The sequence below is a fragment of the Apodemus sylvaticus genome, chromosome 12 (assembly GCF_947179515.1).
Source record: "Apodemus sylvaticus chromosome 12, mApoSyl1.1, whole genome shotgun sequence".
In the NCBI taxonomy this organism is placed as follows: domain Eukaryota; kingdom Metazoa; phylum Chordata; class Mammalia; order Rodentia; family Muridae; genus Apodemus; species Apodemus sylvaticus.
The window spans coordinates 34,298,455-34,324,025 of record NC_067483.1 but is presented as its reverse complement, the minus strand read 5'-3'; the positions used below and the strand labels follow the sequence as shown (position 1 = coordinate 34,324,025).

Below are 25,571 nucleotides of genomic sequence, written 5' to 3'. Positions count from 1 at the left end.
GTCCAGTTCTGTGGTTTCACTCCCAGCAAGAGAATAAACGCAAGCTAATAATTTACCAGCTTGTGTTATTCCTTCACTCCTAGTATTTTGCAAATCTGTATGAGTCCTTACTTTCAGCTCTTTGGATAAAAGGTCAAGAAGCTGGAAGCCCCTGGCCTGGCCCTGACCACCAGTGCCATTTACTTGCCTTTAGTTTTCTGTTCAGTGTTAAGGACCAAACCCAGGTCCTTGTGCTTGCTAGGCAAGTGCTCTACCCCTGAGCTAAGTCCCCAGCCTCTCTCCTTTCAGTTTTGAATGTGTCTGAGTCAGGCTTCTGGGCAGGATAGATAGTTCTTGCCATTTTCTGCCTCTTGGCCTTGAGGAAGTTGTTTGATCCCAGCCTGTGTTGTATCTATCACCAGAGGACGTTCCTTCCTGCCTTGTAGGGCTTTTGTGCAGTCCGGTAAATAATGACGTCAGTAAAGCGCCTGGTTATGACTTCACATTGGAGGTGTCCAACAAACATCAGTCAGCTCTCTCAATGTCCTCATCTGTGAACTTAGGGAGGTTGTCAGGTTCGGATTCTGCCAGCTAGACAAAAGTCAACATTCCCCAGGAACCTGTGAGGCTGGGCTCTTCTCTACCACTGGCTGAAGGGACAAAGGGCTATCTGTGGTATCCATTAGCATACCTGAGCACCTCCAGGTATTGTGTTCATTCCTATTACACATTTCAGAGTCCTTGCTGGCATCCTAGCTCTTCTCCTCCTGCCTCTTACTCTGGTCTCTCTTCAGCTCAGAAGCCCCCCTCCCTAGAACCCCCTCCCTAGATGCCCCCTCCCTAGACACCCCCTCCCTAGATGCCCCCTCTCTAGACACCCCCCTCCCTAAACGCCCCCCTTCCTAGACACCCCCTCCCTAGACGCCTCCTCCCTAGACACCCCCCTCCCTAGACACCTCCTCCCTAGACGCCCCCTTCCTAGACACCCCCTCCCTAGACGCCCCCTCTCTAAATGCCCTCTCCCTAGATGCCCCCTCCCTAGTGTCTCATTCTCGCTCTATTTCAGCTTAATTTAGTCTCTCATTTGTCCTCGCTCTGTCTTCATCTTTCACTCTCCCCTACACTCCCCTCTCCTCTCATGGCTAAGTCCAGTGTGCTAGCCATGTTCAGTCTGTTACTTCCTCTGTTCTGGATTCTTCCAGATGCCTCTGGCTCATAGCTACCTGAATTCACATCTACATTGTCCTTTCTCTCACATCTCTAATAAAAACCTTCCCCTCAACTACACCTTGGAGTGGACATGGTATCAGTTTACATAGTAGTGATGGGTCGTTCCTGGCAATGGGTTATTTTGAGGGTTCTGTGAGAGTATCTGGTATAGCCTAGGTATAGCTCACTAAATGTTAACATAATGTTACTGTTAATCCTGACAAGTCTCTGCTGCCTCTTCGGAGCTAAGACTGAAAAATTATTGGGTGGATGTGAATTACATTAAGCGTTTTCTGCTCCTAGAAGCAGCAGTTGTTTCGTGTCTCATGCTTTAACCCCGAGGAGCTCCTTGGGAACACAGGGCCGTGTGGCTGGCCTAGAGTTCCTGATTGTCACTGAGGACTTCACTGTAGGCTTCTTCTGCCCTCACTGCTCTTCAAGCACAGAATTGCCTAGCTTCCAGGCCTCCTGGCGATTCCAAGAGCATGGCGGATTGTATCCACTGGAGGGTGGTTTCTCCATCAGAGCTTCTGATAGGCAGGGAGATAGACATTTGCTTCTGGTTCTTTGTGAGTCAGCTTTCCACTAATCAGTTGAGTAATAGCTTCCTGTGTGTGTGTGTGTGTGTGTGTTACATTCCTTCTAGACTCTGCCCAGCAGTTACCTTTCAATAGCCAAGTAGGCCTGATTTACTACAGAAGGGTCTGTTTGCCGTCTTCTGGCTCTTACTCTCTCTGCCCCTTCTCTCTCTCACCCCTTCTTCTCTCCTCTTCCCCTCCCCCCTCCACATGTTCCTGGCCTGTCTCTTCTTTCCTTCTCCTTTCTCTCTGTCTCTGTCTGCCTGTCTCTACTCCCTTCTCACCTCCCCTTCCCATGCCCTAAATAAACTCTATCCTATACTAAATCCATCATATAGCTGGTCCCTCAAGGGGAAGTGCCCCACTGAGGCGCCCCTCCCACCTCACCATACCTTGTTCTATCAAACATATCCTGGCTCTCTTTTGTGTGCACTCTGTGTGTATTTTGTGGTGGTTGTTGTTGTAGCCTCACCAGTGTGTGTTGATGTTATTTGTTTGTAGCAAATTCATTATAGATAAAACCTCCATCTTGGAGGGGAAGCTCCTTAAGACACGGAATGTTTCAAGTGAAATATTTTAGGTGAAACCTGTAGAGAGGCTTATTAAGGCGCATGATGTTAGAGGTGAAACATTCCATTTGGAAAGGAAGCTCATTCCAACACAAGGTATTCTAAGGGAAGGGCAAACAGTTCATCCTACAGGAAATCTGGGCAAACCCAGGAAGTCCCTGAAACTGACCATATACACTAGGCCCCTCCCCTAAACATATATAAGCAATAAAGACTAAACTGCCTAGAAGAGGTTCAGATTAGCCAGGCTGTCCGGCAGAGACCTGAAAGACATAAACCCAATCAATGGTAGCTATTATTATTTTCAATCTAATCATAATTTTCCCCCCTGGCACAATAGAATTCCACAGATAACAGGAAAAACCCAAGAGTTGGTGCTGTGTTCCCAACCCTAGTCCAGCACAAACCTACGAGCCAAGGCAGCCAGTATTTGGCCATTCGTCCATCCATCTGCATATCCCAGGGATGCACAAACAGAGAACAATTCAGCCTCTCAGCCGCCTTCAATAGAGAAAGGAGAAAGAAGTTATTTGGAGGAGACTTCTTTTCTACATCTGATTCCATATTGCTCTGAGTAAATAAGCGTAAATACTTTTGAAGTTCCTTCTTGGTCTGTATAGAAGACTCCTTGACCCATTAATTCCTGCTTGAAAAAAATAAAAAAGATTAACCAGAGGTTGATGAATTTAGCATATAGTTTGGTGAAAAAAATTACAGGAAATATCCACCACTCATTATGTGTGTGTGTGTGTGCATGTTTGCATATGTGTACATGCACACTCACGTGTTGGAGGCCATAGGACAGCTTTGTATGTTGTGTGCAAGGGCTGTTCACTTTGGTTTTTGAGACAGGGTTTCTCATTAGCCTGAAGCTCACTGGTTTGTCTAGGTTGTGGGGCCACTGAGTACCAGGAATCTGCCCATCCATTCTGGGTTTATAAATGCATACTACCATGCCCAGCCATATTTTTTTAAAAACGTGAATTCTAGAGACTGAATTCAAGGTCTTGCACTTCCAAGGTAAGCACTTTACTACCTGAAACATCTCTAAAACTCCCCACTCAAACATTTTGATGAAGAGCAAAATGCTTAAAGTCGAATCCCATATTACAAATGCAGGGAAAATTTTCCCACCGGTGCCTGCATGGTTTACGCTTTCTGGGGGACTCGGATGTTATCTTTGGAGTCAGGGCAGGGGAGCTCCCTCCTCCCCTCTTAGAAACCTAGAGCTATAGAAAGTGAGGGAATGAGAGTCAAGCATGGGACGTACACCTGTCAACACAACTTCAAAGTCAGCTGAGCTGCATGGGGAATTTCAGTTCAGTTAAGAGTACACAGAAAGACATCATCGCCAAAACAAACAAACAAATGAATGAATGAATGAATGAATGAATCTTTGCAGGAAAATGATGAGTCAGGGATTAGTTCCTTTCGGCTAGAACGGGAAGGCTGGTCTGATAAATCATGAAGACCTTGGCCACAACACCGATGGGGTTTCTGGGTGTGTGGATGCTCTCACTGTCCCAGGAGTCCAGTGGGTACTCTGGGCAGACTCCCAGGAATGAAAGGAAATCACTGAAGAGAGAACTCTCAGTGCCTGAGCTGGATAAGCATTAAGATGAATACTATGGGTTAGCCTGCCTCAGAGTCTTGTGGGAAACAGAAAGACCATATGAATAGGGTGAACTCTTGTCTGCATAAGTCCCCTCAATAGTTTTACTGGTGAGTTCTTTTTAATCAACTCAACACAAGCTAGAATTATATGGGAAGAGAAAACCCCAAGTGAGAAACTGTGTCCATCAGGTTGCCTGTAGGTAAGTCTGTGGAAGCCTTTTCTTGATTAGTGATTGATGTGGGAAGGCCAAGCCCACTGGGCAGGTGGTTCCCCCACATTGCTTTGGTCATGGTGTTTTTATCACAGCAATAGAAGGAAAACTAGCACTTTAGTCATTAATGTTAGTGCTTACCAAAGTTGCAAACAAGCTTTCATGAGGATGTTTTCTTTTTTAAGTATATTGGGATACAAGTGATTCGTTCTACCTTTGCATGCAAATATTTGTGCTCACCCAGCTGATGGGGTGTGACTTGTGCATGTAAGCATTTTTAAAATGGCACAGTTTTGGATAACTGGGGGTCCTAGATGTGACAGGCAAAGGGCAGACTGGAGATCTCCAACTCAGTGGGCTGAGGAGCACAGAGACATAAGCTTTTGAAGGTACGGAAGCCAACTGCTTTCTGATCACAAATGCAAATTTTTGGAAAGAAAATATTGACTTCTTGGAATGGCCTAGGCTTCCCCAAGGCATCTGATCATGATACCTTGTGAGATCTGACCCCTCATTAGGATAAGACTTGATTGACTTCAAATTAACGTGAAAAACAATTTCCTTCTTTGTGTGGGGCATGGTAGAGAACACAAAACCACTGATACTCTCAAGATCATAGCTCACAATCTTGGAGAGCTTAATACCAATGCTGCCAGAAGAATTTTACAGCGATTAGGCTGAAGACACGGCTCAGGTTGTAAAGGGCTGGCCGTGCAAGCATGAGGATCGGAGTTTGGATCCCCAGACCCCATGTAAAAGCTGGGGATGGTATCTTGTGAGTGCAACCGCAGTGCTGGGGTTAGAGACAGGAGGATCGCTTGATCTGTTAGCCACCCAGTTTAGTGGGATTGGCAAGCTCCAAGTTCAGTGAAGAAACCCTGTCTCAGAAAACTAGGCAGAAGCTCTGTTGAGATGGCTCGGTGGCTAAGAGCTACTGGGGCTGCTCTTCCAGGGGACCGGCATTGGATTTGAGCACCCTCAGGATGGCTCCCAGTGGTCTGTAACGCCAATCCCAGGGGACCTGAAGGCTTCTTCTGGCCTTCGAGGACACCATATATGTGTGGTGTATAGACATGCAGGCAGGCAGAGCACACATATACATAAGATAAAATTTAAAGATCAAGTGGAGAGCAACTGAGGAAGACATTGAACGTCAACATCTGGCCTTTGCACCCACAGAGGAATTTCACGGCTGCTAACTGGCTTGATCGTTTATGAGACATGCACTCTCTGCATCACACATGCTCAGAGACATGTGCTTATGCTTGCCTCTTTATAGAGAAGACAGAGCCTCAGTAACTCAGGTCTTGGCAGCTGATATGTGGTAGAGTCAGACTGTCAGATGCTAATGGTCTGTTTTTCTCATACAGCAAGGGAATCATTTTGTACCCGAGTGTCTGTTACTAGGCTTATTCTCTTAGGAGAGAGGTCTAGAGCCGGGGTGGGGTGGGGGATGGGGTGGGGTTAGGGTGTGGCATTTGGATGCTGTGAAGTGCCAGGACTATCTTGGAATGACAGCTCTAACTTGGCTGTCAGAAACTCTTGCTATTTGTTTGAGGACGTCACTGACGCAAACTAGAGATGAGCTAAGCAAGCCAGCCTTGCTAACCAAACAAATAGATTGCCAGCCCAGGGACACTGCAGGTCAACCGGAGTCAGGATGTACTAAATCCCTCAGAGACTGGCATGCTCTCAAATAATCTAATTGTAGTGATGGATAGGTGGAGCTCCTCACTCAGATGAAAATGTCTGTGTGTGCCCCAGCAGCTGTGACTGCTTTCTAAGCCCCTAGGAATTTATAAATCCACTTCCGGTGAATAATAAAAATGACTTGTAGCTGAAGACTCTCTCACACTGTGCTGAAGCAACTTAGATGCATGAGTAAATAAATCCTTGTTCAAAGCTCACTGGAATTTACAGAAAACATTCTCTTCGTCAGCTGAGTCTCTGCAGCCGATATGTTCAGAGAGTTCGGTACTGAGAAGAATATTAAATCTTTAAGAGGCAGTCTCCTAGGCAATCTCCCACATAGTGGGCAGTTGCCGCAGATGCAGGCATGGAAATTTTTTTGCATGTGATTAGAGCTCCATGAATATTAAATGAATAAGTGACAGAGAGCAGATCGCCTGCAAGCCTGGAAATATCTACTTAAATCAGCATTAAAGGTTTTTGCATTATGATGGAAGGAATGGAAAAGCATCCCATGCCATCATTATTGCGAGATTTGTAAAAGCTGCAGCCGAGGGGAGAATCATGGATCTTAAACCTAGGATGGCTGGTTCAGTTAAGGCTGAGAAAGAGAAAAAGAGTGACAGAGAGGAAGGCGGGATGGGAGCCCGGGCACCTCAGAACTGGGTAGTGCCATTTTGAAAACATATTTTAATGTGAAATATTTTAAGTATACAAATTATAAATAATAACACAATAAATTGTCATATACTCACCCTCTGAGCTTATCAAACTCTAACTTCTTCCTGGCATTCTCATCTATACATATAAAACTTCTATCTAATTTTCTATCATTTATCTATCACCTACTTATAATTTATCTGTATATCGTCCACCCAACTATTGATTTATCAATCCATCTATATTAGTTTCCCCTACTCCCTCCTCTCTCTCTTCTTCCTTCTTATCTGTCACTATTTATCTTGAGAGTTCTGAGACAGGGTCTTGCTATGTATCTCAGGTTTGTCAGAAACTCACTATGTAGCCCAGGTTGGCCTTGGATTCTGTAACATATGTCAGATCATATCCTGAGAACTTATAAACATTATCCTCCTGCCTCAGACTCCTGAATGATGAGATTACATGCTGTGCCTTTATACCCCGTTTCATTAGGTAGTTTTATTATGTACTGCCAAAACACACCTTTGGCTTCTAAGGTCCTTTGTTTTTGTTGTTTGTTTGTTTGTTTTGGGTTTTGGGCCTTTCAAGCCACAGTTTCTCTGGGTAGCCCTGGCTGTCTTAGAACTCAAGTTCCACCTGCCTCTGCCTGAGTGCTGGTATTAAAGGCGTGCACCACCAGGCCCAGTTTCTTCCTAAGGTTCTTAATTGAGGATTGAAGATTAAAAACATGTCAGTATACTGGAATATTTTTAAATATTCCAGTTTTTAAATAATCACCCATTCAGGTAATCTTCATTGGGCTGGTCCAGTTTATATTCTCATAACCTACATACAAGCTAGGTAGGCATGGTGGCCTGCCTGTAATCCCAGTACTAGGGAGGTGAGGATTGGGGATACTTGGGGTAGTTGGCTTCACTGGCTGAAACAGGCAAACTCAAGGTTCAGACAAAGATTCTGCTTCAGTAAATAAGGTGGAGCGCCATCGAGGATGATGTCTGATGTCATACACCGCACATATGTACATATGTGTGCCCATACACATACAGTCATGAATAGAACTATGCATGCTACACACATGTGCATGCATAATGTTTATTTAGCTTGTAAGTTCTCAGGATATGAGATCACATGTGCCATAAAATTCCAGTTTTGCTAAAATATAGATATGTAGAGTTTTTTTTTTTTTTTTAAATGTAATGACACATTAACAGTGTTTCCTGCCTTTGGCTGGAATGACTGATGTGTTTATTTTCCTTTTTATACTATTTATATTTCTACAGACTCTCCAAGGTTACTTCATATTTTTGAAAAATATTACTTTTTCTGTAGCAAAAAGAAAAGTGTGTGTGTGTGTGTGTTTGATTGATTATGAAAAGTGCTAGCAACGAGGATAGCATTTAGTATAAAATGTGATCCAGGAAAAGAAAGATTTTACCAGAGCAGGCCTTGGAAGTGTCCCATCTTCCCCTCTATAAAATGGCACACTCTTTTGGGAGGATTTTTGGTAGGTTTCTACATCTCTTGCCTACATCTAAAGTCACTGGCCTATTGTCTCCTACCCCCTTTCCCTGGGGGAATGCTTCCTTCTTGGTCCCCCACGGCTCAAGGCTGTGCACTGTGCACTGGCCCAGTACTCACACTGTAGATTGGGAAGAGTTCCGGGTCATTCAGGTCCCACGTGTTGATGTGGGAGCCAATCTGGATTCCTGGAAACCCTAGCTCTTTCACACAACGCTCCATCTCCTGGACGGCTAGCTCCGGAGCTTGCATAGGCAACGTCCCCATACCCACAAACCTTCGAGGGTATCTGGCAATGGTGGCAGCTAGGTCGTTGTTTAAAAACTGGCACAGCTCCAAAGTATCCTTAGGTTTGGCCTGGTGAAAAGAGGAAAGGTTCCGTGTCAGTCAAAACCTACTTGGTTAGACGTTCGTTTTAAACGACACTGTCTCTTGGCTGAAAATATTCATTCTTCCGTAATTATTTTATGCCTTAGGAAGCTGAGAGAGGTACTGGCCACAGGAGACTCTGTGAGAGCGAAGAGAACTGTCTGGATGCTGCTGGTTAATCAGAACAGAGTCCAGAAGCATGTCTGGGCTGCTCCAGCTTAGACGGGGAACGAGCACGTGCCACTACAAGCAGCAGATAGACCTTGAAGACCTTCCCAATGTCTGAAGCTACCATCGAGACATCTCATCTTGGCTCCCTGAGGGATACCAGCCCTACTTCCGTGTAGGTCCTGTCCACATCTGTCTTCCCATGTCCTCCTGCTGACACTGGTAGATGGGCTTGATTTTTTTTTCTTCTCCCAATGTCCCCGGCCCTTCACTAGGATATAGTGAGTCCCCGATTTCCAACGTCTACCGTACTAGGGTTACAGGCTCAAACGCTACCATGCCTAGCCTTTTAAAGTGGGTTCCCGGATCAGAACTCAGGTCGGCGTGCTTGAGCAGCCACTGATCCATCCTATCCGCGGAACTGTTTCTCCAGCTCCCATACCTACTTCTTCATGGGGGACCTAGGGATTGAACTCAGATCTTTGCTCTTGCAAAGCAAGCACTTTATCTCTCCAGACCCCAAGACATTTTATGTAGTGATGTAATCAGAAGCATAGAGAACCGAGCGACTCCTGCTGGACTCGGGAAATCAGATGGGGAATTTAAGGAGATGGGGCGGTGGTTGCATTTCTTCTAAATCACGTGTCAACCACAACAACCTCCAGGTTATCACATTCTTAGCGCTGTACCAAAAGTTACCTCCCAACCCCATGTCTCAGAATCAGTCCTGAAACTCAGTGCTTGAGAACTGTTGACTTGTGGCAAGGGTTCTAGGGCTTACCTTTTTGTACATTTCCTCTGGAGGCATCATGTTGAAGTTTGGTCTTGCTGTCTATTGTAATGCTAAGTGCGGCCCCTACACCTGCGGTCTGCATGTAGACCTGTGACCCTGGCCCCAAGTCATTTCTGATTGGTAAATAAAGATGGCAACAGCCAATAGTTGGGCAGAAGAGACACAGGTGAGGTTTAGGTTTCCCAGACTTGGGGTCAGAGAGGAACCATGAGGAGAGGAAGGTGCAGGAGGAAGAAGGAGAAACCACCATGGGTTACATGAGTCTCAAGAACGTGGCCCCAAGAGCTGGCTAACTGGAGTTAAGAGCAGCCCAGATGCAACATAGTAGGTAGTAAGTAATAATTCAAGGTTATTGATAGGAAAGGAGATTCTAATAACACAGAGGGTAGGTATCTTCCCAGTCTTGTGTTGTTTAAGGGGTATTGTAAATATCAGGGCTGTGTGTGTCTTTTATCTGGAAACTAAAGGGTCAAAGGTGAGGTAGAAACCTCAGGTGGTGGTGGTGTTTAAATAATTTCTACAATAGTGTAACATTGCTGGCCATTATAATCCTGTTTCAAAATTCTTACCTCTGAGTGCATTGGCGTGTCAGCAATTTGGCAAGGCATTGATCGCAGGGGTGAACCCAGACAGGTAAGCTCTGGTGGGGTCTCAGTCTACAACTGAACTGTGGGGTGAATCTGGATGTGGGCCTGATGGCCACATATAGGCTGCTGTCCTGAAGCAAGGACGTGGCTAGGAAGGCAGTCTCAGGGAGAATATGCTAGCGACCTGTGGCTCTAGCTACTTTAGTGGGCAGTGTGCCTGCCGTGTCTGTAAGAAGTCCTGGGTTCCAACCCCAGCACTGTATAAACTGGGCATGGTGCAGCCTGTCTGTGATCCTAGCACTTGGGAGATAGGGGCAGGGGATCAGAAGTTCAAGGTTATCCTTAGCTACAAAGCAACTTTGAAGCTATCCTGGGATATAGGAGAGCTTCTCCTAGAAACAACCAAAGAAAGAAAGAGGATCGTTAGAGGAGAGGAGGACAATTAGAGGAGAGGAGGACCATTAGAGGAGAGGAGGACCATTAGAGGAGAGGAGGACCATTAGAGGAGAGGAGGACCATTAGAGGAAGGGAGGACCATTAGAGGAGGGGATCGATGGGCCTAATTCCAAGGTCATTTGTCACCTTCTGGGGAGCTGGACATGAGCCTTCACCACCAGGGAGATGGTCTGAGGTTTCACACTCACCCAGTAGCTAAACATGACAGGGACTGTGGAAAGAGCTTGCACTGTCACTCCTAGAACAGAAGGAAAGACACCTGTCAGAGGAAAGAGAACTTAGGGGAAGGGCCTTCTTCAGGGTGAGACCGGCAGCTTCCGGCCCAACCAGCTGTCTCTCCCTCTCCCTCTCCCCCATCCTCAGCTCTACAGCAAGGAGAGAGTTGGAAAAATCGGATTATTCCAGAAAAATGACTTGAGTCTTTTTGCCAAGGTTTCTTCTACCCTCCTTGTGGCAAACTGTTGTTTAGGCAAAACATTTCTCCACCATTAAAAAAGTAGCATATGCAGCCAGGTGGTGGTGGCACACGCCTTTAATCCCAGCACTTGGGAGGCAGAGGCAGAGGCAGGCAGATTTCTGAGTTTGAGGCCAGCCTGGTCTACAGAGTGAGTTCCAGGACAGCCAGGGCTACACAAAGGAAAAACCAAAAAACCAAAAAAAAAAAAAAAAAAAAAAAAAAAAAAAAAAAAAAAAGAAGTAGCATATGCTAATTATACACATATTATATGCAAACCATCAGAACCGTATCTTGATCATAGCTGTCCAGTATTCCTCTCCCCATCCTCTCCCCATCCTCTCTTCTACTCTCTTGCCATCTTTATTCCTTGTGCCCCCCCATCCACTCCCCCCCCCCAGCTTTCCACTGTAGGTCAAACCTGACAAGTATATCTCTCAAGTCCCTTGTGTGGGCTCCTAAATTAGTCTGGCTAAAGTCTCATGGCCCTCAGTCCCCAGGGCTTGGCTCCAGAGTCTAGGATCCAGGAATCTTAAAATCTGTGATCTGAAGAGAGCCTCCCTCCAGGGGTCATGGTAGGAACTAAATGAGTTACTTTGTGTCCCGGGCTCAGAACTGTGTGCAGGGAAGGACTCCACTCTTTGAAAGTGGGTCGTGACTGTCGCCTCAAAGACAGCACTTGGGGTAAATATAAAAAAAAAAAACAATAACAAAAACAACACAATACAATACAACAACAACAAACCAAAGAAGACATGTGCACTTCTGTCGCCATCACAAATGACAAATTCTGACTCCAGTCAGCCAAGTCACTAGTTCCCTCTTGAGAGGGTGGGCCCTGCTCGTCCTTCACATGTACAGTGGATTGCTGTTCTTGGCAGAGATGTAGGTTGTCTACAAGCCCTGTCCCCAGACAACCCCAGTGGACTAAGATCCAGGGCTACATAGGTGTTCTGCAAAGCGGCCCACAGAGCTGGTTCCCAATTTGAACATTACTTGGTTATGTGTTTAACCACTGCTTATAAAACAGACCCTGGGCAAAAGTGCATGCCACTAGATTCTAAACTTCCAGATTTTGGTGTTGCCAGGGTGACTCTTTTTTTTTTCTTTTTTATGGACTTTGAAATAAAATACAGTTCTGTTTGTGCACGGTGGTTCTTTCCTGCTATTGTAGCACTTCCAGAAGTGGACACAGGAGGAATAAGACTTCGAGGACTTCCTTGGTTGTGCATAGTGAGTTCAAGGCCAGTCTGGGCTATGTATGAGACCCTGCTCAAAAGTCTTAGTTAAGCACCGTTGTCTGCACAAGGCTGGTGCTACCGAGAGTCAGTTCCACATTGATTCATTTCAGTAGGGCTCACTGGGCTGTACCCACCCTTGCTGAACTATTGGGAAACACTGATGGGGTTGGAGGGAGGGACAGTTATTGTCTTCAGTTGAGTGGCTAGTAGTGAGCACACCAGACTCCTGTGGATCTTTTTGTTTGTTTGTTTGTTTTTTGTTTTTTGAGACAGGGTTTCTCTGTGTAGCCCTGGCTGTTCTAGAACTCACTCTGTAGACCAGGCTGGCCTCGAACTCAGAAATCCATCTGCCTCTGCCTCCCAAGTGCTGGGATTAAAGGCGGGCGCCACCACCGCCCGGCTTTCTGTAGATCTTTTAAAGCTATGTTCACACAGAAGACCCTGGTTAAAAATCAGGGGATCAGAAACAAAAGAAAAGGGCACGAAAGGAACTTGTAGGAAGGAAGGGAGGTGAGAGGAGATAAGAGTGTGTGTATGTGTGTGTGTGTGTGTACCTGTGTGTCTCTGTGTGCATGTGTGTGTGTGCATGAGTGTGTGTACACATGTGTGCATGTGTATGTGTGCATGTATATGTGTGTGCATGTGTGTGTGCATGTATATGTGTGCCTGTGTGAGTTTGTGTGTACATGCTTGTGTATATGTGTGCTTGTGAATGTGTGTGTCCATGTGCATGTGTGCATGTATTTGTGTGCCTGTGCATGTGTGTGTCCATGTGCATGTGTGTATATGTAGGTGCCTATGTGTGCATGCATACATGTGCCTGTGAGAGTGTGCGTGTATACATACTTGTGTGTGCATATATGTGTGTGCATGTGTAAATGTGCCTGTGTGAGTGTGTGTACATGCTTGTGTGTGTGCATGTGTATGTGTACCTGTGAAAGTGTGCATGTATACACACTCGTGTGTGTATGCATTGTGCATGTGTACGTGTGTGTGCACATATGTATATGAGTCATCTGTGCTACAGCATGCATGTGAAGATCAAAGGACAACCTTAGGTATCAGTCCTCACCTGTCCCTGTTCCTCGCTGCTGGCTGCCATGAGACTTTTTTCTGTCTCAGTTGCTGTCTCACCCCTGGTGCATAGGGATTGTGGTGCTCCAGGCCAGCTGCCTGTGAGCTTCTGGGGTTCTCCTGCCTCTGCCTCCATCTCACTACGGGAGTGCTGAGGCTGTGGATACCTCCACCACCACATCTGGCTTTATAGATGCCTGTGGATCTGAACTCAGATCTGCACAGTCGTGTGGCCAGTGCTTTACCCACCCAGACATTTCCAGGCCTGAACTAAAAATATTTTAAGTAATAAATTGTACCACTGTCATTTTGAGGATATACTGTTTTGTTTTAAAACTAAATTAAAGCTTCCAAATTCATGCTCTAAAAGCTTTGACTTGGCCCTCTTTTCTCTAAGGACGAGGTAACAATACAGTTGGGGGGGCAGGGAGGGAGAACAGGAAGTTGCTATCCCATCAATCTTATCAAGTGATCACCAATTTAAGGACAAGTGTTGCCTTACATCAGACAGAAGCACTGAGAGCATTTCTTGAGTACCTTTCTGGTCCATTTCTCTGATACGAACTTCCGGGTCCCAGCAATTCTGCTGGATCACTCTGAAGACCTTCCCGTCTTTTATCATCTTAGCTTCTCCCTGTGTCAGAAAAGCTACATCAGCCAAGGCCACATGCTCGGATAAATCCTGTGATCCTGAGTGTGAACAGTCAGGGAGCAAGCACATCCTTGTGATGTATGTGGCTGTATAGTCAATCTCAGTATCTCTCCCTCGGCGGGCCACCATAGGTTTTCTTTCTCTTCCTTCCTTCCTTCCTTCCTTCCTTCCTTCCTTCCTTCCTTCCTTCCTTCCTTCCTTCCTTCCTTTCTCTTTCTCTCTCTCTTTCTTTCTTTGTTTCTCTCTCTCTCTCTCTCTCTCTCTCTCTCTCTCTCTCTTTGAGACAAGTTTCCCACAGGTCTGGAACTCACAAAGTAGGCTAGGCTGGCCAGTCAGAGATCCTCAGGGAACCTCCCAGCTCTACCATCTCAGCGCTGGGATCACAGGCATACGTCACCTTGTGTGGTTTTTCCTTTTTCTTTTTTAACACGGGCACCGAGAAGTTGAACTCAGCTCCTCATGCTTGCAGGGCAAGGCATTCACTGAAGAAATCGTGTCCCCGGCCTGGACTAATCTTTTCTTGACTACTTCGGAGCAAGTTTCTCCTCTCATACAGTTTTAGGGATTTTTCCCTACTTAGCCTGGAGATAAAAATCTGCTTACTGGAGTTCAGGCTTTCTGCTTCCTGCCTTCGGTGTTTGATGTTGAAGGGATCTGCTGTGTGGGCATGAGCAGCTGAACCCCGACGCAGGCCCTTTCTAGCTGTGTGATGTCTGGTTCATTGTCTTGCTGACCTGAACCACCGGTCGTGAGACCCAGAGGGTGACTGTGTGACATGGTAGGACTGGAAGGAGCTTTGAGAGAGACCATACTCTGGCTTTCTAGGGAGGCAATATATGGGCAGTGAAAGTAAGTTTGTGTCAGGGCAGGCCTAGCTGATTCAACACCATCATCTGATTTCCTCTAACAAATCGATTGCTTTGTTCCATCTTGATATACATAGAAATCCATGGAGGGCCAAGTCACTTCCCTGGGACAGAGTAGTAAATGCTATAATTAGTTCCAGGGCAAATAAAACAAGATAAAAAAGTTAAAAGAGATTACGTAGTGGAAATTCAATTCTCTTTCTATTTCATTGTTGTTGCTATCTGATGTCATTTTGATTTTCCTTATAATGTCTTGAAAGCTGCATGGTTGCTTCCTTGACTACCACAAAATTAATGCCAGGGTAAAAGAGTTGATTTCTTGGATGTCCAGCCTAGAAGAATTTAAGCTAGGCACACCATCTCTGGATCACCCTCAGGTACGTGCTGAGAGAAACTCACCTTGCCTTGCTGTTGGAGCTGCACCCAGCCTCCATAGCCAAACCTCTGCAATGGGAAGAATCACAGTTAGACTTGCTCAGTACAGAAGAGGGGCCTGCAGCCACAGTGCACCCTCCAGACTCAGGGTCCCAAACTCTGTCCAATCAGACACCATCTTCCTATGTGCTTCCTTCTCCATACCTGTCCAGTATTTTTGTTAAATCAATTTACCTTTAAATTGATATATTTATAGAGAAAGAAAAACTCGGGCTGGTGAGATGGCTCAGCAGTTAAGAGCACTGACTACTCTTCCAGAGGTCATGAGTTCAAATCCCAGCAACTACATGATGGCTCACAACCATCTGTAATGAAAAACAAACAAAAACTCCTGTATCTGGTCAGGGGATGTAGTTCAAGTTGGTAGGGTGCTTGCCTCGCATGCACAAAGCCCTGGGTTCCATCCCCAGTACCGAATAAATTGGGCAAGGTGGCTCACATTCTCTAATCCCAGGATCCAGGAGATGGAAGTGGGAGAGCCCAGAGTTCAAGGTCATTCCTGACTGTATAGTGAGTATGAGACCACATGAGTCCCTGTCTCATTTGAAAGGACGTGGAGGAGGAGGAGGAGGAGGAGGAGGGGAAGGAGGAAGAAGAGGAGGAGGAAGAAGAGGAGGAGGATGAAAAGGAGGAAGAGAAAGATGAGGAGAAGACAGCTAGCTAGTTTTGTTGTTTGAGATGTTCTCCCTCCTAGCTGAATCCATCTTCTTGTCTCAGTCTCCTGAGTACTTGAGATTATAGGTCTGTGCTACTTTGCCCAATTGTTAGATGATATTTTAACTTCTGTAACTTCACACTTCCATTGTGTGCCCAATAGAACTCCCAAGTAATGAAAAAAAGAAAAAGAGATCTATATCCTTTTTTTTATTGATATATTTTTATTTACATTTCAAATTATTTCCCCTTTTCTGGGTCCCCACTCCCCGCAAGTCCCATAAGCCCTCTTCCCTCCCCCTGTTCCTCCATCTACCCCTTTCCACTTCCCTGTTCTGGAATTCCCCTATACCCTTGTACTGAGTCTTTCCATAACCAGGGGCCACTCCTCCATTCTTTTTGGACATCATTTAATTTGTGGATTATGTCTTGGGTACTCAAAGCTTCTAGGCTAATATCCACTTATCAGTGAGTGCATACCATGATTGATCTTTTGAGACTGTGTTACCTCACTTAGTATGATGTTCTCCAGCTCCATCCATTTGTCTAAGAATTTCATGAATTCATTGTTTCTAATGGCTGAATAGTACTCCATTGTGTAGATATACCACATTTTTTGTATCCATTCCTCCGTTGAAGGACACCTAGGTTCTTTCCAGCTTCTGGCTACTACAAATAGGGCTGCTATGAACATAGTGGAGCATGTGTCCTTATTGCATGCTGAAGAATCCTCTGGATATATGCCCAGGAGTGGTATAACAGGGTCCTCAGGAAGTGTCATGCCCAATTTTCTGAGGAACCGCCAGACTGATTTCCAAAGTTGTACCATCTTGCAATCCCAGATGGTTTCAGTGCAGAATTCTATCAGACCTTTGAAGAAGACTTAACACCAATACTCTTCAAACTTTTCCACCAAATAGAAACAGAAGGAACACTACCCAACTCCTTCTTCGAAGCCACTATTACTCTGATACCAAAACCACACAAAGATCCAACTAAGAAAGAGAATTTCAGGCCAATTTCCCTTATGAATATCGATGCAAAAATACTAAATAAAATTCTTGCCCACCGAATCCAAGAACACATCAAAATGATCATCCACCATGATCAAGTAGGCTTCATCCCAGGGATGCAGGGATGGTTCAATATAAGGAAATCCATAAATGCTATCCACTACATAAACAAACTCAAAGAAAAAAAACCACATGATCATTTCATTAGATGCTAAAAAAGCATTTGACAAAATTCAGCATCCTTTCATGCTAAAAGTCTTGGAAAGGACAGGAATTCAAGGCCCATATCTAAACATAATAAAAGCAATATACAGCAAACCGGTAGCTAACATCAAACTAAATGGAGAGAAACTTGAAACAATCCCACTAAAATCAGGGACTAGACAAGGCTGCCCCCTCTCTCCGTATCTTTTCAATATAGTTCTTGAAGTCCTAGCTAGAGCAATTAGACAACATAAGGAAGTCAAAGGGATACAAATTGGAAAGGAAGAAGTCAAGCTATCACTATTGGCAGATGATATGATCGTATACTTAAGTGACCCTAAAAACTCTACTAGAGAACTCCTACAGCTGATAAACAACTTCAGCAAAGTGGCTGGCTACAAAATCAACGCAAGCAAATCAGTAGCCTTTATATATTAAAAGGATAAGCAGACCAAGAAAGAAATTAGGGAAATGACTCCCTTCACAATAGCTACAAACAGCATAAAGTATCTTGGGGTGACTCTAACCAAACAAGTGAAAGACCTATATGACAAGAACTTCATATATCTGAAGAAGGAAATCGAAGAAGATCTCAGAAAATGGAAAAATCTTCCATGCTCGTGGATTGGCAGGATTAATATAGTTAAAATGGCCATCTTGCCAAAGGCAATCTACAGATTCAATGCTATCCCCATAAAAATCCCAACCCAGTTCTTCATAGAGCTAGAAAGAGCAATTCTCAAATTCATCTGGAATAACAAAAAACCCAGGATAGCTTAAACTATTCTCAACAGTAAAAGAACTTCAGGGGGATTCAGTATCCCAGACTTTAAACTTTACTACAGAGCAATAGTGATAAAAACTGCATGGTATTGGTACAATGTCAGGCAAGTGGATCAATGGAATAGGATTGAAGACCCAGAAATGAACCAACACACCTATGGTCACTTGATCTTCGACAAAGGAGCTGAAAGCATCCAGTGGAAAAAAGATAGTCTTTTCAACAAATGGTGCTGGTTCAATTGGAGGTCAGCATGCAGAAGAATGCGAATTGATCCATTCTTACCTCCTTGTACTAAGCTCAACTCCAAATGGATCAAGGACCTCCACATAAAACCTGACACCCTGAAACTAATCGAAAAGAAACTGAGGAAGACCCTGGAGGACATGGGCACAGGGGAAAAGTTCCTGAATAGAACACCAATAGCTTATGCTCTAAGATCAAGAATTGACAAATGGGACCTCATAAAACTACAAAGTTTCTGTAAGGCAAAGGACACTGTCAAAAGGACAAAATGTCAACCAACAGATTGGAAAAGGATCTTCACCAACCCTAAATCCGACAGAGGGCTAATATCTAATATATACAAAGAACTCAAGAAAGTAGAACCCAGAGAACCAAATAACCCCATTAAAAGGTGGGGTACAGAGCTAAACAAAGAATTTTCACATGAAGAACTTCGGAGAGCTGAGAAACACCTTAAGAAATGTTCAATATCATTAATCATTAGGGAAATGCAAATCAAAACAACCCTGAGATTTCACCTCACACCAGTCACAATGGCTAAAGTCAAAAACTCAGGAGACAGCAGGTGTTGGTGAGGATGTGGAGAAAGAGATCTATATCCTTAGAGTCACAATTTAAAGTCAAATTACAGAATGAGGAGATAGTTCAGCTGGTAATATAAGCCAGAGGACCTGGGTTTGAGCCTGACAACTTAAGTAAAAACGCTGGGCACTGTGACACACATTTGGAATCCCAGTAGATCAGCCAGAAGCAGCTTTCTGCTTCACCATCAATGTTGCAAAATTTACACTATAGATTAACCTAAAGCATTTTCCCCCATTGATTACTGAGCCAAGATCCTATTATTGGTAACTGCAGATAGTAGGTCCATATTCTCCAGAAACAACTTAACTCTGTTCCCACAAATCTGTTGTCTTACCACCTCAGATGGTCTGCTTTAAAAATGCAACTGGTGGTGGTGGAGCACGCCTTTGATCCAAACACTCAGGAGGCAGAGGCAGGTGGATCTCTGAGTTTGAGGCTAGCCTGGTCTAGGGAGTGAGTTCCAGGATATCCAGAGCTACATAGAAACCCTGTCTCAACAACAACAACAACAACAACAACAACAACAACAACAACAACGCATGTATGCTTCCTTGGGCACACATGTGTGTGGAGGAGCATGTGTAGACAGAGGGCAGAGGAATCCTCAGCTGTAGACCCTTAGGCACCATCCACTTTGAGTTTTGAGACAATTTCTGCTGAGTAAGGAGCCCCAGGGATCCACTTGTCTTTGTCTCTTCAGTTCAAGAATTGCAAGATTACTTTTTAATATAAGTTATGAAGATGTAATTCAGGTCTCCCCTCCCCATAAAGCAAGCAGTTCACTGAGTCACACCCCCCCCATCACTGGACTTTTCTTTCTTCGTGGTTTCACAGAAAACTGGAAATAGTCCTACCTCAAGACCCACCTATACCACTCCTAGGCATATACCCAAAAGATACTCCACCATCCCACAAGGACACTTGCTCATAGAAGCTTTATTTGTCATAGCCAGAAACTGGAAACAACCCAGATGTCTCTAAACTGAAGCATGGATAAAGAAAATGTGACACATCTACAAAGTGGAATACTACTCAGCTATTGAAAACAAAAGACATCATGAATTTTGCAACAAATGGATGGAACTTGGGAAAACCATTGGAGTGAGGTAACTGAGACCCAAAAGGACATGCATGGTATGTACTCATTGATAAGTGAGTATTAGTAATAAAATTCAGGTACCGTGTTACACGCCATAGACCCAAAGAAGCTAAAGAAGGAGGAAGGCCCAAGTGAGGATACTTGAATCTCACTCAGAAGAGTCACAGGAGGCAGATGGAGGGGGGAACTGGGTGGAGAGGGCATGGGAAGGGGAATGGGGAGGTTTGGGATCAGGTGTGGTGAGAGGCAGGAGAGATGGCCAGATGGCCATGAGAATGAGTGGAAATAAGCAACTGACATGGGCGAGGAGGTGGCGGGCATCTAGAGAACGAGACAGAGACCTGGGTCAGTGGCAGTGACCCTAGCTGAGACTCATAGCAGTGGGAATATGGAACCTGATGAGGCCACTTCCTGTAGTCAGGCAGGAACCCCAGTGGAGCAATAGGAACACCAACCTACCCACAAAACTTTCCACCCCAAATTTATCCTGTCTACAAGAAATGCAGGCATAGGGGATGGAACAGAGACTGAGAGAATGGACAACTAATTACTGGCCCAAATTGAGACCCATCCTTGGGCAAGCACCAATCCCTGACATTATGAATGATACTCTGTTATGCTTGTAGACAGGTATCTAGCATGGCTGTCCTCTGAGAGGCTCCACCTGGCAGCTGACTCAGGGATGCAGAGACCCATAGCCGAACAGTGGAAGGGGTTTGGGGACTCTTGTGGATGAGTTGGAGAAAGGATTGTGGGCCCTGAAGGAGATAGGAATTTCACAGAAAGACCAGCAGAGTCAACTAACCTGGACCCTTGGGGCCCTCAGAGACTGAACCACCAACCAAAGAGCAGACACGGACTGGACCTAGGGCTCCCCACACATATGTAGCGGATGTGCTGCTTGGTTTTCATGTGGGTCCCGAACAACTGGAGCGGGGGCTGTCCCAAAGGCTGTCGCCTGTGTGTGTGATATGTTCTCCTAGCTGGGCTGCCTTGTCTGGCCTCAGTGGGAGAGGCTGTGCCTAGCCCCGCAGAGACTTGAAGTGCCAGGGTTGGGGGATACCTACCCTCTTGGAAGACAAAAGGAGGAGGGAAGGAGTGGAAGGATTGTTGGAGGGGGGTGACTAGGAGGAGCAGCAGTGAGCGGGATGTAAAGTGAATTAAAAAAAAAAGAAGAAGAATCCTGACCCTACAGCTGATTGAAGACATCACCGGCACATAACAAATAGAAGATCTGTCAAATACTACTTTATAACTATTAGTTAATCATTATCCCAGATATGTTGACTCTGCTCTTTTCTTCATTCATTGCACAAGGGAGTGGAGGTTGTGGGGGTGTGTCTATTAATATTTAAGAAGAAAAAACAGGTTTAAAAGGAGATATTGGTTCTTCCCAAAACACTTAAGATTCTCAGAACAAAATTGCAATGGCTTATTCTTCTCATTATTCTATTGGAAAGTTTGAAGAAACTGAGAGAAAAGATCAGAGACAGGTATTTTAAAATATTTTCCCTAACAAGAAACAATTTGAAGACATAAAGACATCCTACTCTAGTCAATGCTACTTCAATGCCCACTCCAGGGAGCAGAAGATGTGCTTCAGCAGGTAGAGTGCTTGCCTAGGATTAGCAAAGACCTGGGTTCTATCCCCCGTATGCTATAAACCAGGCATAGTGGTATACACTGGTAATTCCAGAACTGTGGAGGTAGAGGCAGGAGAATCAGAAGTTATCCTCAGCTACATAGCAAGTCCAAGGCCAATCTAGGATAGATAAGATGCTGTCTCGAAAAAACAAACTACACACACACACACATACACACACCAAATCCAACTCATTCTACTCTGATAATATAGACTAGAAATAATGGAATACAGAGAAAGACTTAAGCATCACATAAACCCATCTCTGTTTAACTCACTCCCATCTTTCATGGAATCACGGCCATTGGAGTTTAACTATTTCAACACTGGCTAATCACCATCATTCCCAGGAAAACCTCTACTATGTGAAAGATCTGATTGCTTGACCTGTGGGTTGTGATCCCACAATGAAGCTCCCTCTGTGCGTTTATATGAATGAGAGAAGGTGGGAGGAGCTTGGTGTCTGGGAGGATGCTGGAACAGAGAAAGCAGTGACATGTCTTGGGCCAGTTTTCTCCATTGGATGGGCGAGACTGTTCGGGTGGTGGGGGACCCACAATGCTCTGGGTTCATTTCTGAATATCAAGTACCTCACCTGTTAAGCTTGTTTGATAATGTAGATATTAACTGCATATGTTGTGACATCTGCCCACCTTTCTGTGTTTGTGTGTGCTCATGCGTGAGTATACATGTGTGAATGGACAGGTGCACACGTAGGGTATTGTTTCTCCTCAGATTCCATCCTTTTGTTTTGAGGCAGAATCTCCCATCAGTCTGAGGTTCATCAACTAAGCTAAAGGGACTGGCCAACAAACCTCAGGGATCAGTCTGTTCCTACCTTCCTGGTGATGGGTTGCAAATACATGTCCCCAGGCTTGGCTTTTTACATAGGCTCTGGATTAAACACAGGGCCTCGACTGAGGTACCCCCTCAGCTCTAATTTTTAAATCTCCAGAGGTACAAACTATTAGGACTATTACTGTTGCCCTTATTCTTATGATGTGTCCTCTATCTGCTTGCAGCATGTGAGACTTCAAGGTAAGAAGCCTGGTTCCTGGAACTAACTTCTCTTTCAAATGGAATTGGTGCAAGGAATGGAAGATGGTATAACAAGCCACCAAGATGCTTGCTTAAGAAGTTTCCAGGATGTACATCTCTGTATCTCCAATTTTTTTTATCTCTTCATTTTTCCAGGCTGTTTAAATAATGACTTTAAGGATCCAGCAGGTGGGGCACTTGGAAACTGTTAGCTATAGATGCCCAGTTCTTGGCTTCAGCTGGAGAAAGCCTTGTGGGGTAGGAAGCAAGGGAAGGGAGGTGAGAATGTGGCAGTCTTCTATGGAAAGCTTTCTTCTCCCTGCAAAAAGAAGGCTTTGTTCTAGGCTCCTGTGGGTGTTTAAGATGGAGAGAGGGAGGGTCTTCATTTTAGGGCTGAGCTGGAAACAGCCTTCAGTACTCAGAATGAGGAATCTTGTTGGGACCTGGTGGGAAGATGAGCATTCTTTCCAAGGATGCCAGAGAGTGAGTGTGTCTGCACCCCTCCAGACAGTGGGCATCTGCTTAAACTCTTGGGAGGGAGTTGGGGAGGTTGGCTTTAAGTTTACACAGTAAGAATGCAGCAATAGGCTGGGGTGGTCGTGTGCATCTGTAATGCGGCTCTCAGGAAAGCTGGGGCAGGAGAATCATAAGTTGGGGGCCAACCCAGGTTGCATAATGAGACCCTGTCTCAGAGTAGTGTGGAGGGGGGATGATGGAGAGAGAAAGGGGGCTGGTGAGGAGAGAGAAAGAGGGTGGGAGAGAGACAGACAGAGAGAGACAAGAGAGCGAGCGAGAGCGAGCGAGAGAGAGGCTAAGATCGGATGAAACATCAGATTCTTTGTGTAGTATGCCTGTATGTGATGGGAATTGAAAATTCCTCTTTGATTTATTATGTCTTAGTCCCATTGGGCTGCTCTCACACAATACCATACACCGGAGACTTATAAACACAGACTTTTGTTTGGGACATCCGAGACGAAGGAGTTAGCTGATCCAAACTCTGGCAAGAGACTGTTCTGGTTCCTGCAGAGCCTTACAACAAGAAAAAAGTCCAGAGTTTCCTTTGGCCTGTCTTATAAAAACAGCCTTGTTCCTCTTGCTCTAATTGGTTCCTGAAGCCCCACCTGTGTATTCTTGGGTTTCAATATGAATTTTGAGAGGACATAACATTTAGAGCTTTCTAAGCCCTTTCAAGATTCCGATCTACACAGAGAGGCAGAGGCTATGCAGCATGGAACTCTCTTGATATGACATTCTCTAGGTGGTCACCATGCTGACCACTCTCTCAAGGTGAGGAGGGTCATCTAGAAGCCATCCTTAAACTGTGGGTCGTGATCTCATGTGGTGGTTACTTAGTGGGTGTTGTAGCAGAACATGCAGTGATCAAAAATTAATTCAGCATCAGATATGTAATGAATCCAAGGTGGTTCTGTCAGGCAGTGCCCATGTGGCATTGTGCAACTTCTCCGAAGCCTTGGTTCTGAACACAGAACCTGTGCACTTTGCACTGTGCAGGCTGTCACACCGTGCAACGCCAGGGAACACCTTCTAAAACACCTCCACTGAGAATCAAGGCGATTGTGTGCAATACATTGCAGTGACTACTGTACATAGAGTTTCTGGCTCTTAGAGAAACATAATGGAGTCATTATGGAAAAGAAAGAGTTTCAGTGTTTTCTGGCCATCTCTCTTCAGCCTGTAAGTATGCTGTTAGTGTATCTTTAGATTGTACTGTGTTAGAGTGTTTGCTGTAAGTATTGCTACCCCAGGGCTGGGAATGTAGTTCAGACTGCAGAGTGCTTACCTTGCGTGTGCAAAGTCCCGAGTTTGATCCCAGTACCATATAAACTGGCATGGTGGCTTATGTCTCAAATCCCAGCACTCAAGAGGCAACAACAGGAGAATCAAGAGTTCAAGGTCATGCTTGGTGGCCTAGAGAATCCAGCCTGGGCTATATGAGACCCCTGTCTTTTAAAAAAATGAACAAACAAACAAAAAATTGCTGTTTGATTTGCTGGCTTGAGTTTCATAAGACAGCTCAAAGAATTTTGCCTTGGGATTAAGACAGCATTCTCAGTTCTTTGTGGAATGGCCCTAAAAACAATTCTGCTATTCTATACTGCATATTTATGTGCTATAGCATTCTCAGCACTGATAATTATATGAACAAAATCAATTCTGAAAATCATTGATGATGTTCAATGTCTTGCAGTGTCAAATGTTCTTTATGTAAACACAAACATGTCCATCTCATTAGTATGAAAATTGACTTTTTATCCTTAATATATATTAAGGAATTGCCTTAATGTTCAATTTACATACCTGTTTATATCTTGGGTGGCATAAAAATGTCTTTTTAGAAAAGAGTCCTGACTGGGGACACTTGAGAAACTTTAGGACAAAGGCCACTATGGGAGTCCTGGGCATTTCGGGTGGCTTTGCTTGTTTGTTTGTTTGTTTGTTTGCTTGAAGAGGTTCAAACAAAATGAAAACCTGTGATGCTGGACTTTAATACTCCTTGCTTCCACTAGACCTGGGGGCTGTCATGAATGTGTATTTGTGTGTGTATGTGTGTCCGTTTCCCTAAAACTGTCAGGTTGGGGCGTGCAATGTGATTCATATCTAATTTATTCATTGTACTGCTCATCAGATGTGTCTTCATAAGCTGTTGAAAACAGTATTATAAGCAGCAGAAGGACTCTGCCTGTGGCTGCCACAGAAGTCAGGCCAGGACATGCCTCTCATAAAATCATTAACATCAGGAAATGTTGTTTACACTTTTTTAAGGTGTGACCAGGACAAGAAGTTCCCAAGCAGACAGGCCCCCGCTCCAGGCTGTGAGGCCAATAGGGATCTCCTTTTCCTTTGGCCTTGATGGGGCAGGCTTTCAGAGGCAGCCCAGTCCTATGACCACGGTTCCTTCTGTTACTTCTGCCTCCCAGCTCTCTGACCAATGGACAAAGAAGTGCCTGAGATCAAAAGCTTTTTTTCCTTTGAGACAGGGTCTCTCTCATATAAGCCTTAAACTCTAGCGTCTAGGAGGTTGACCTTGAACATCGGATCCTCCTGCCTCCACTTCCTGTTTGCTGGGACAGCAGCCATGGACCCGTTATGCAGTGCTGGAGACTGAACCCAGGGCCTGGAACATGCAGGCAAGCGCCCAACATCTGAGGTACACCCTAAGCC

The 25,571-nt window shown here is 44.9% G+C and overlaps 1 protein-coding gene across 1 annotated transcript in view; it reads right to left on the bottom strand.

The window, feature by feature from the left end:
• Window positions 1-25,571, bottom strand: part of Acmsd (aminocarboxymuconate semialdehyde decarboxylase) — a 37,368-nt gene that overhangs the window by 10,316 nt on the left and 1,481 nt on the right. The window contains exons 2-6 of the mRNA XM_052200536.1: window positions 15,088-15,132; window positions 13,708-13,804; window positions 10,590-10,639; window positions 8,149-8,385; window positions 2,743-2,836 (exon numbers count right to left, since the gene is read on the bottom strand). Coding sequence (XP_052056496.1) covers window positions 2,743-2,836; window positions 8,149-8,385; window positions 10,590-10,639; window positions 13,708-13,804; window positions 15,088-15,132 — 523 coding nt within the window. The remainder of the gene's footprint in view (window positions 1-2,742; window positions 2,837-8,148; window positions 8,386-10,589; window positions 10,640-13,707; window positions 13,805-15,087; window positions 15,133-25,571) is intronic.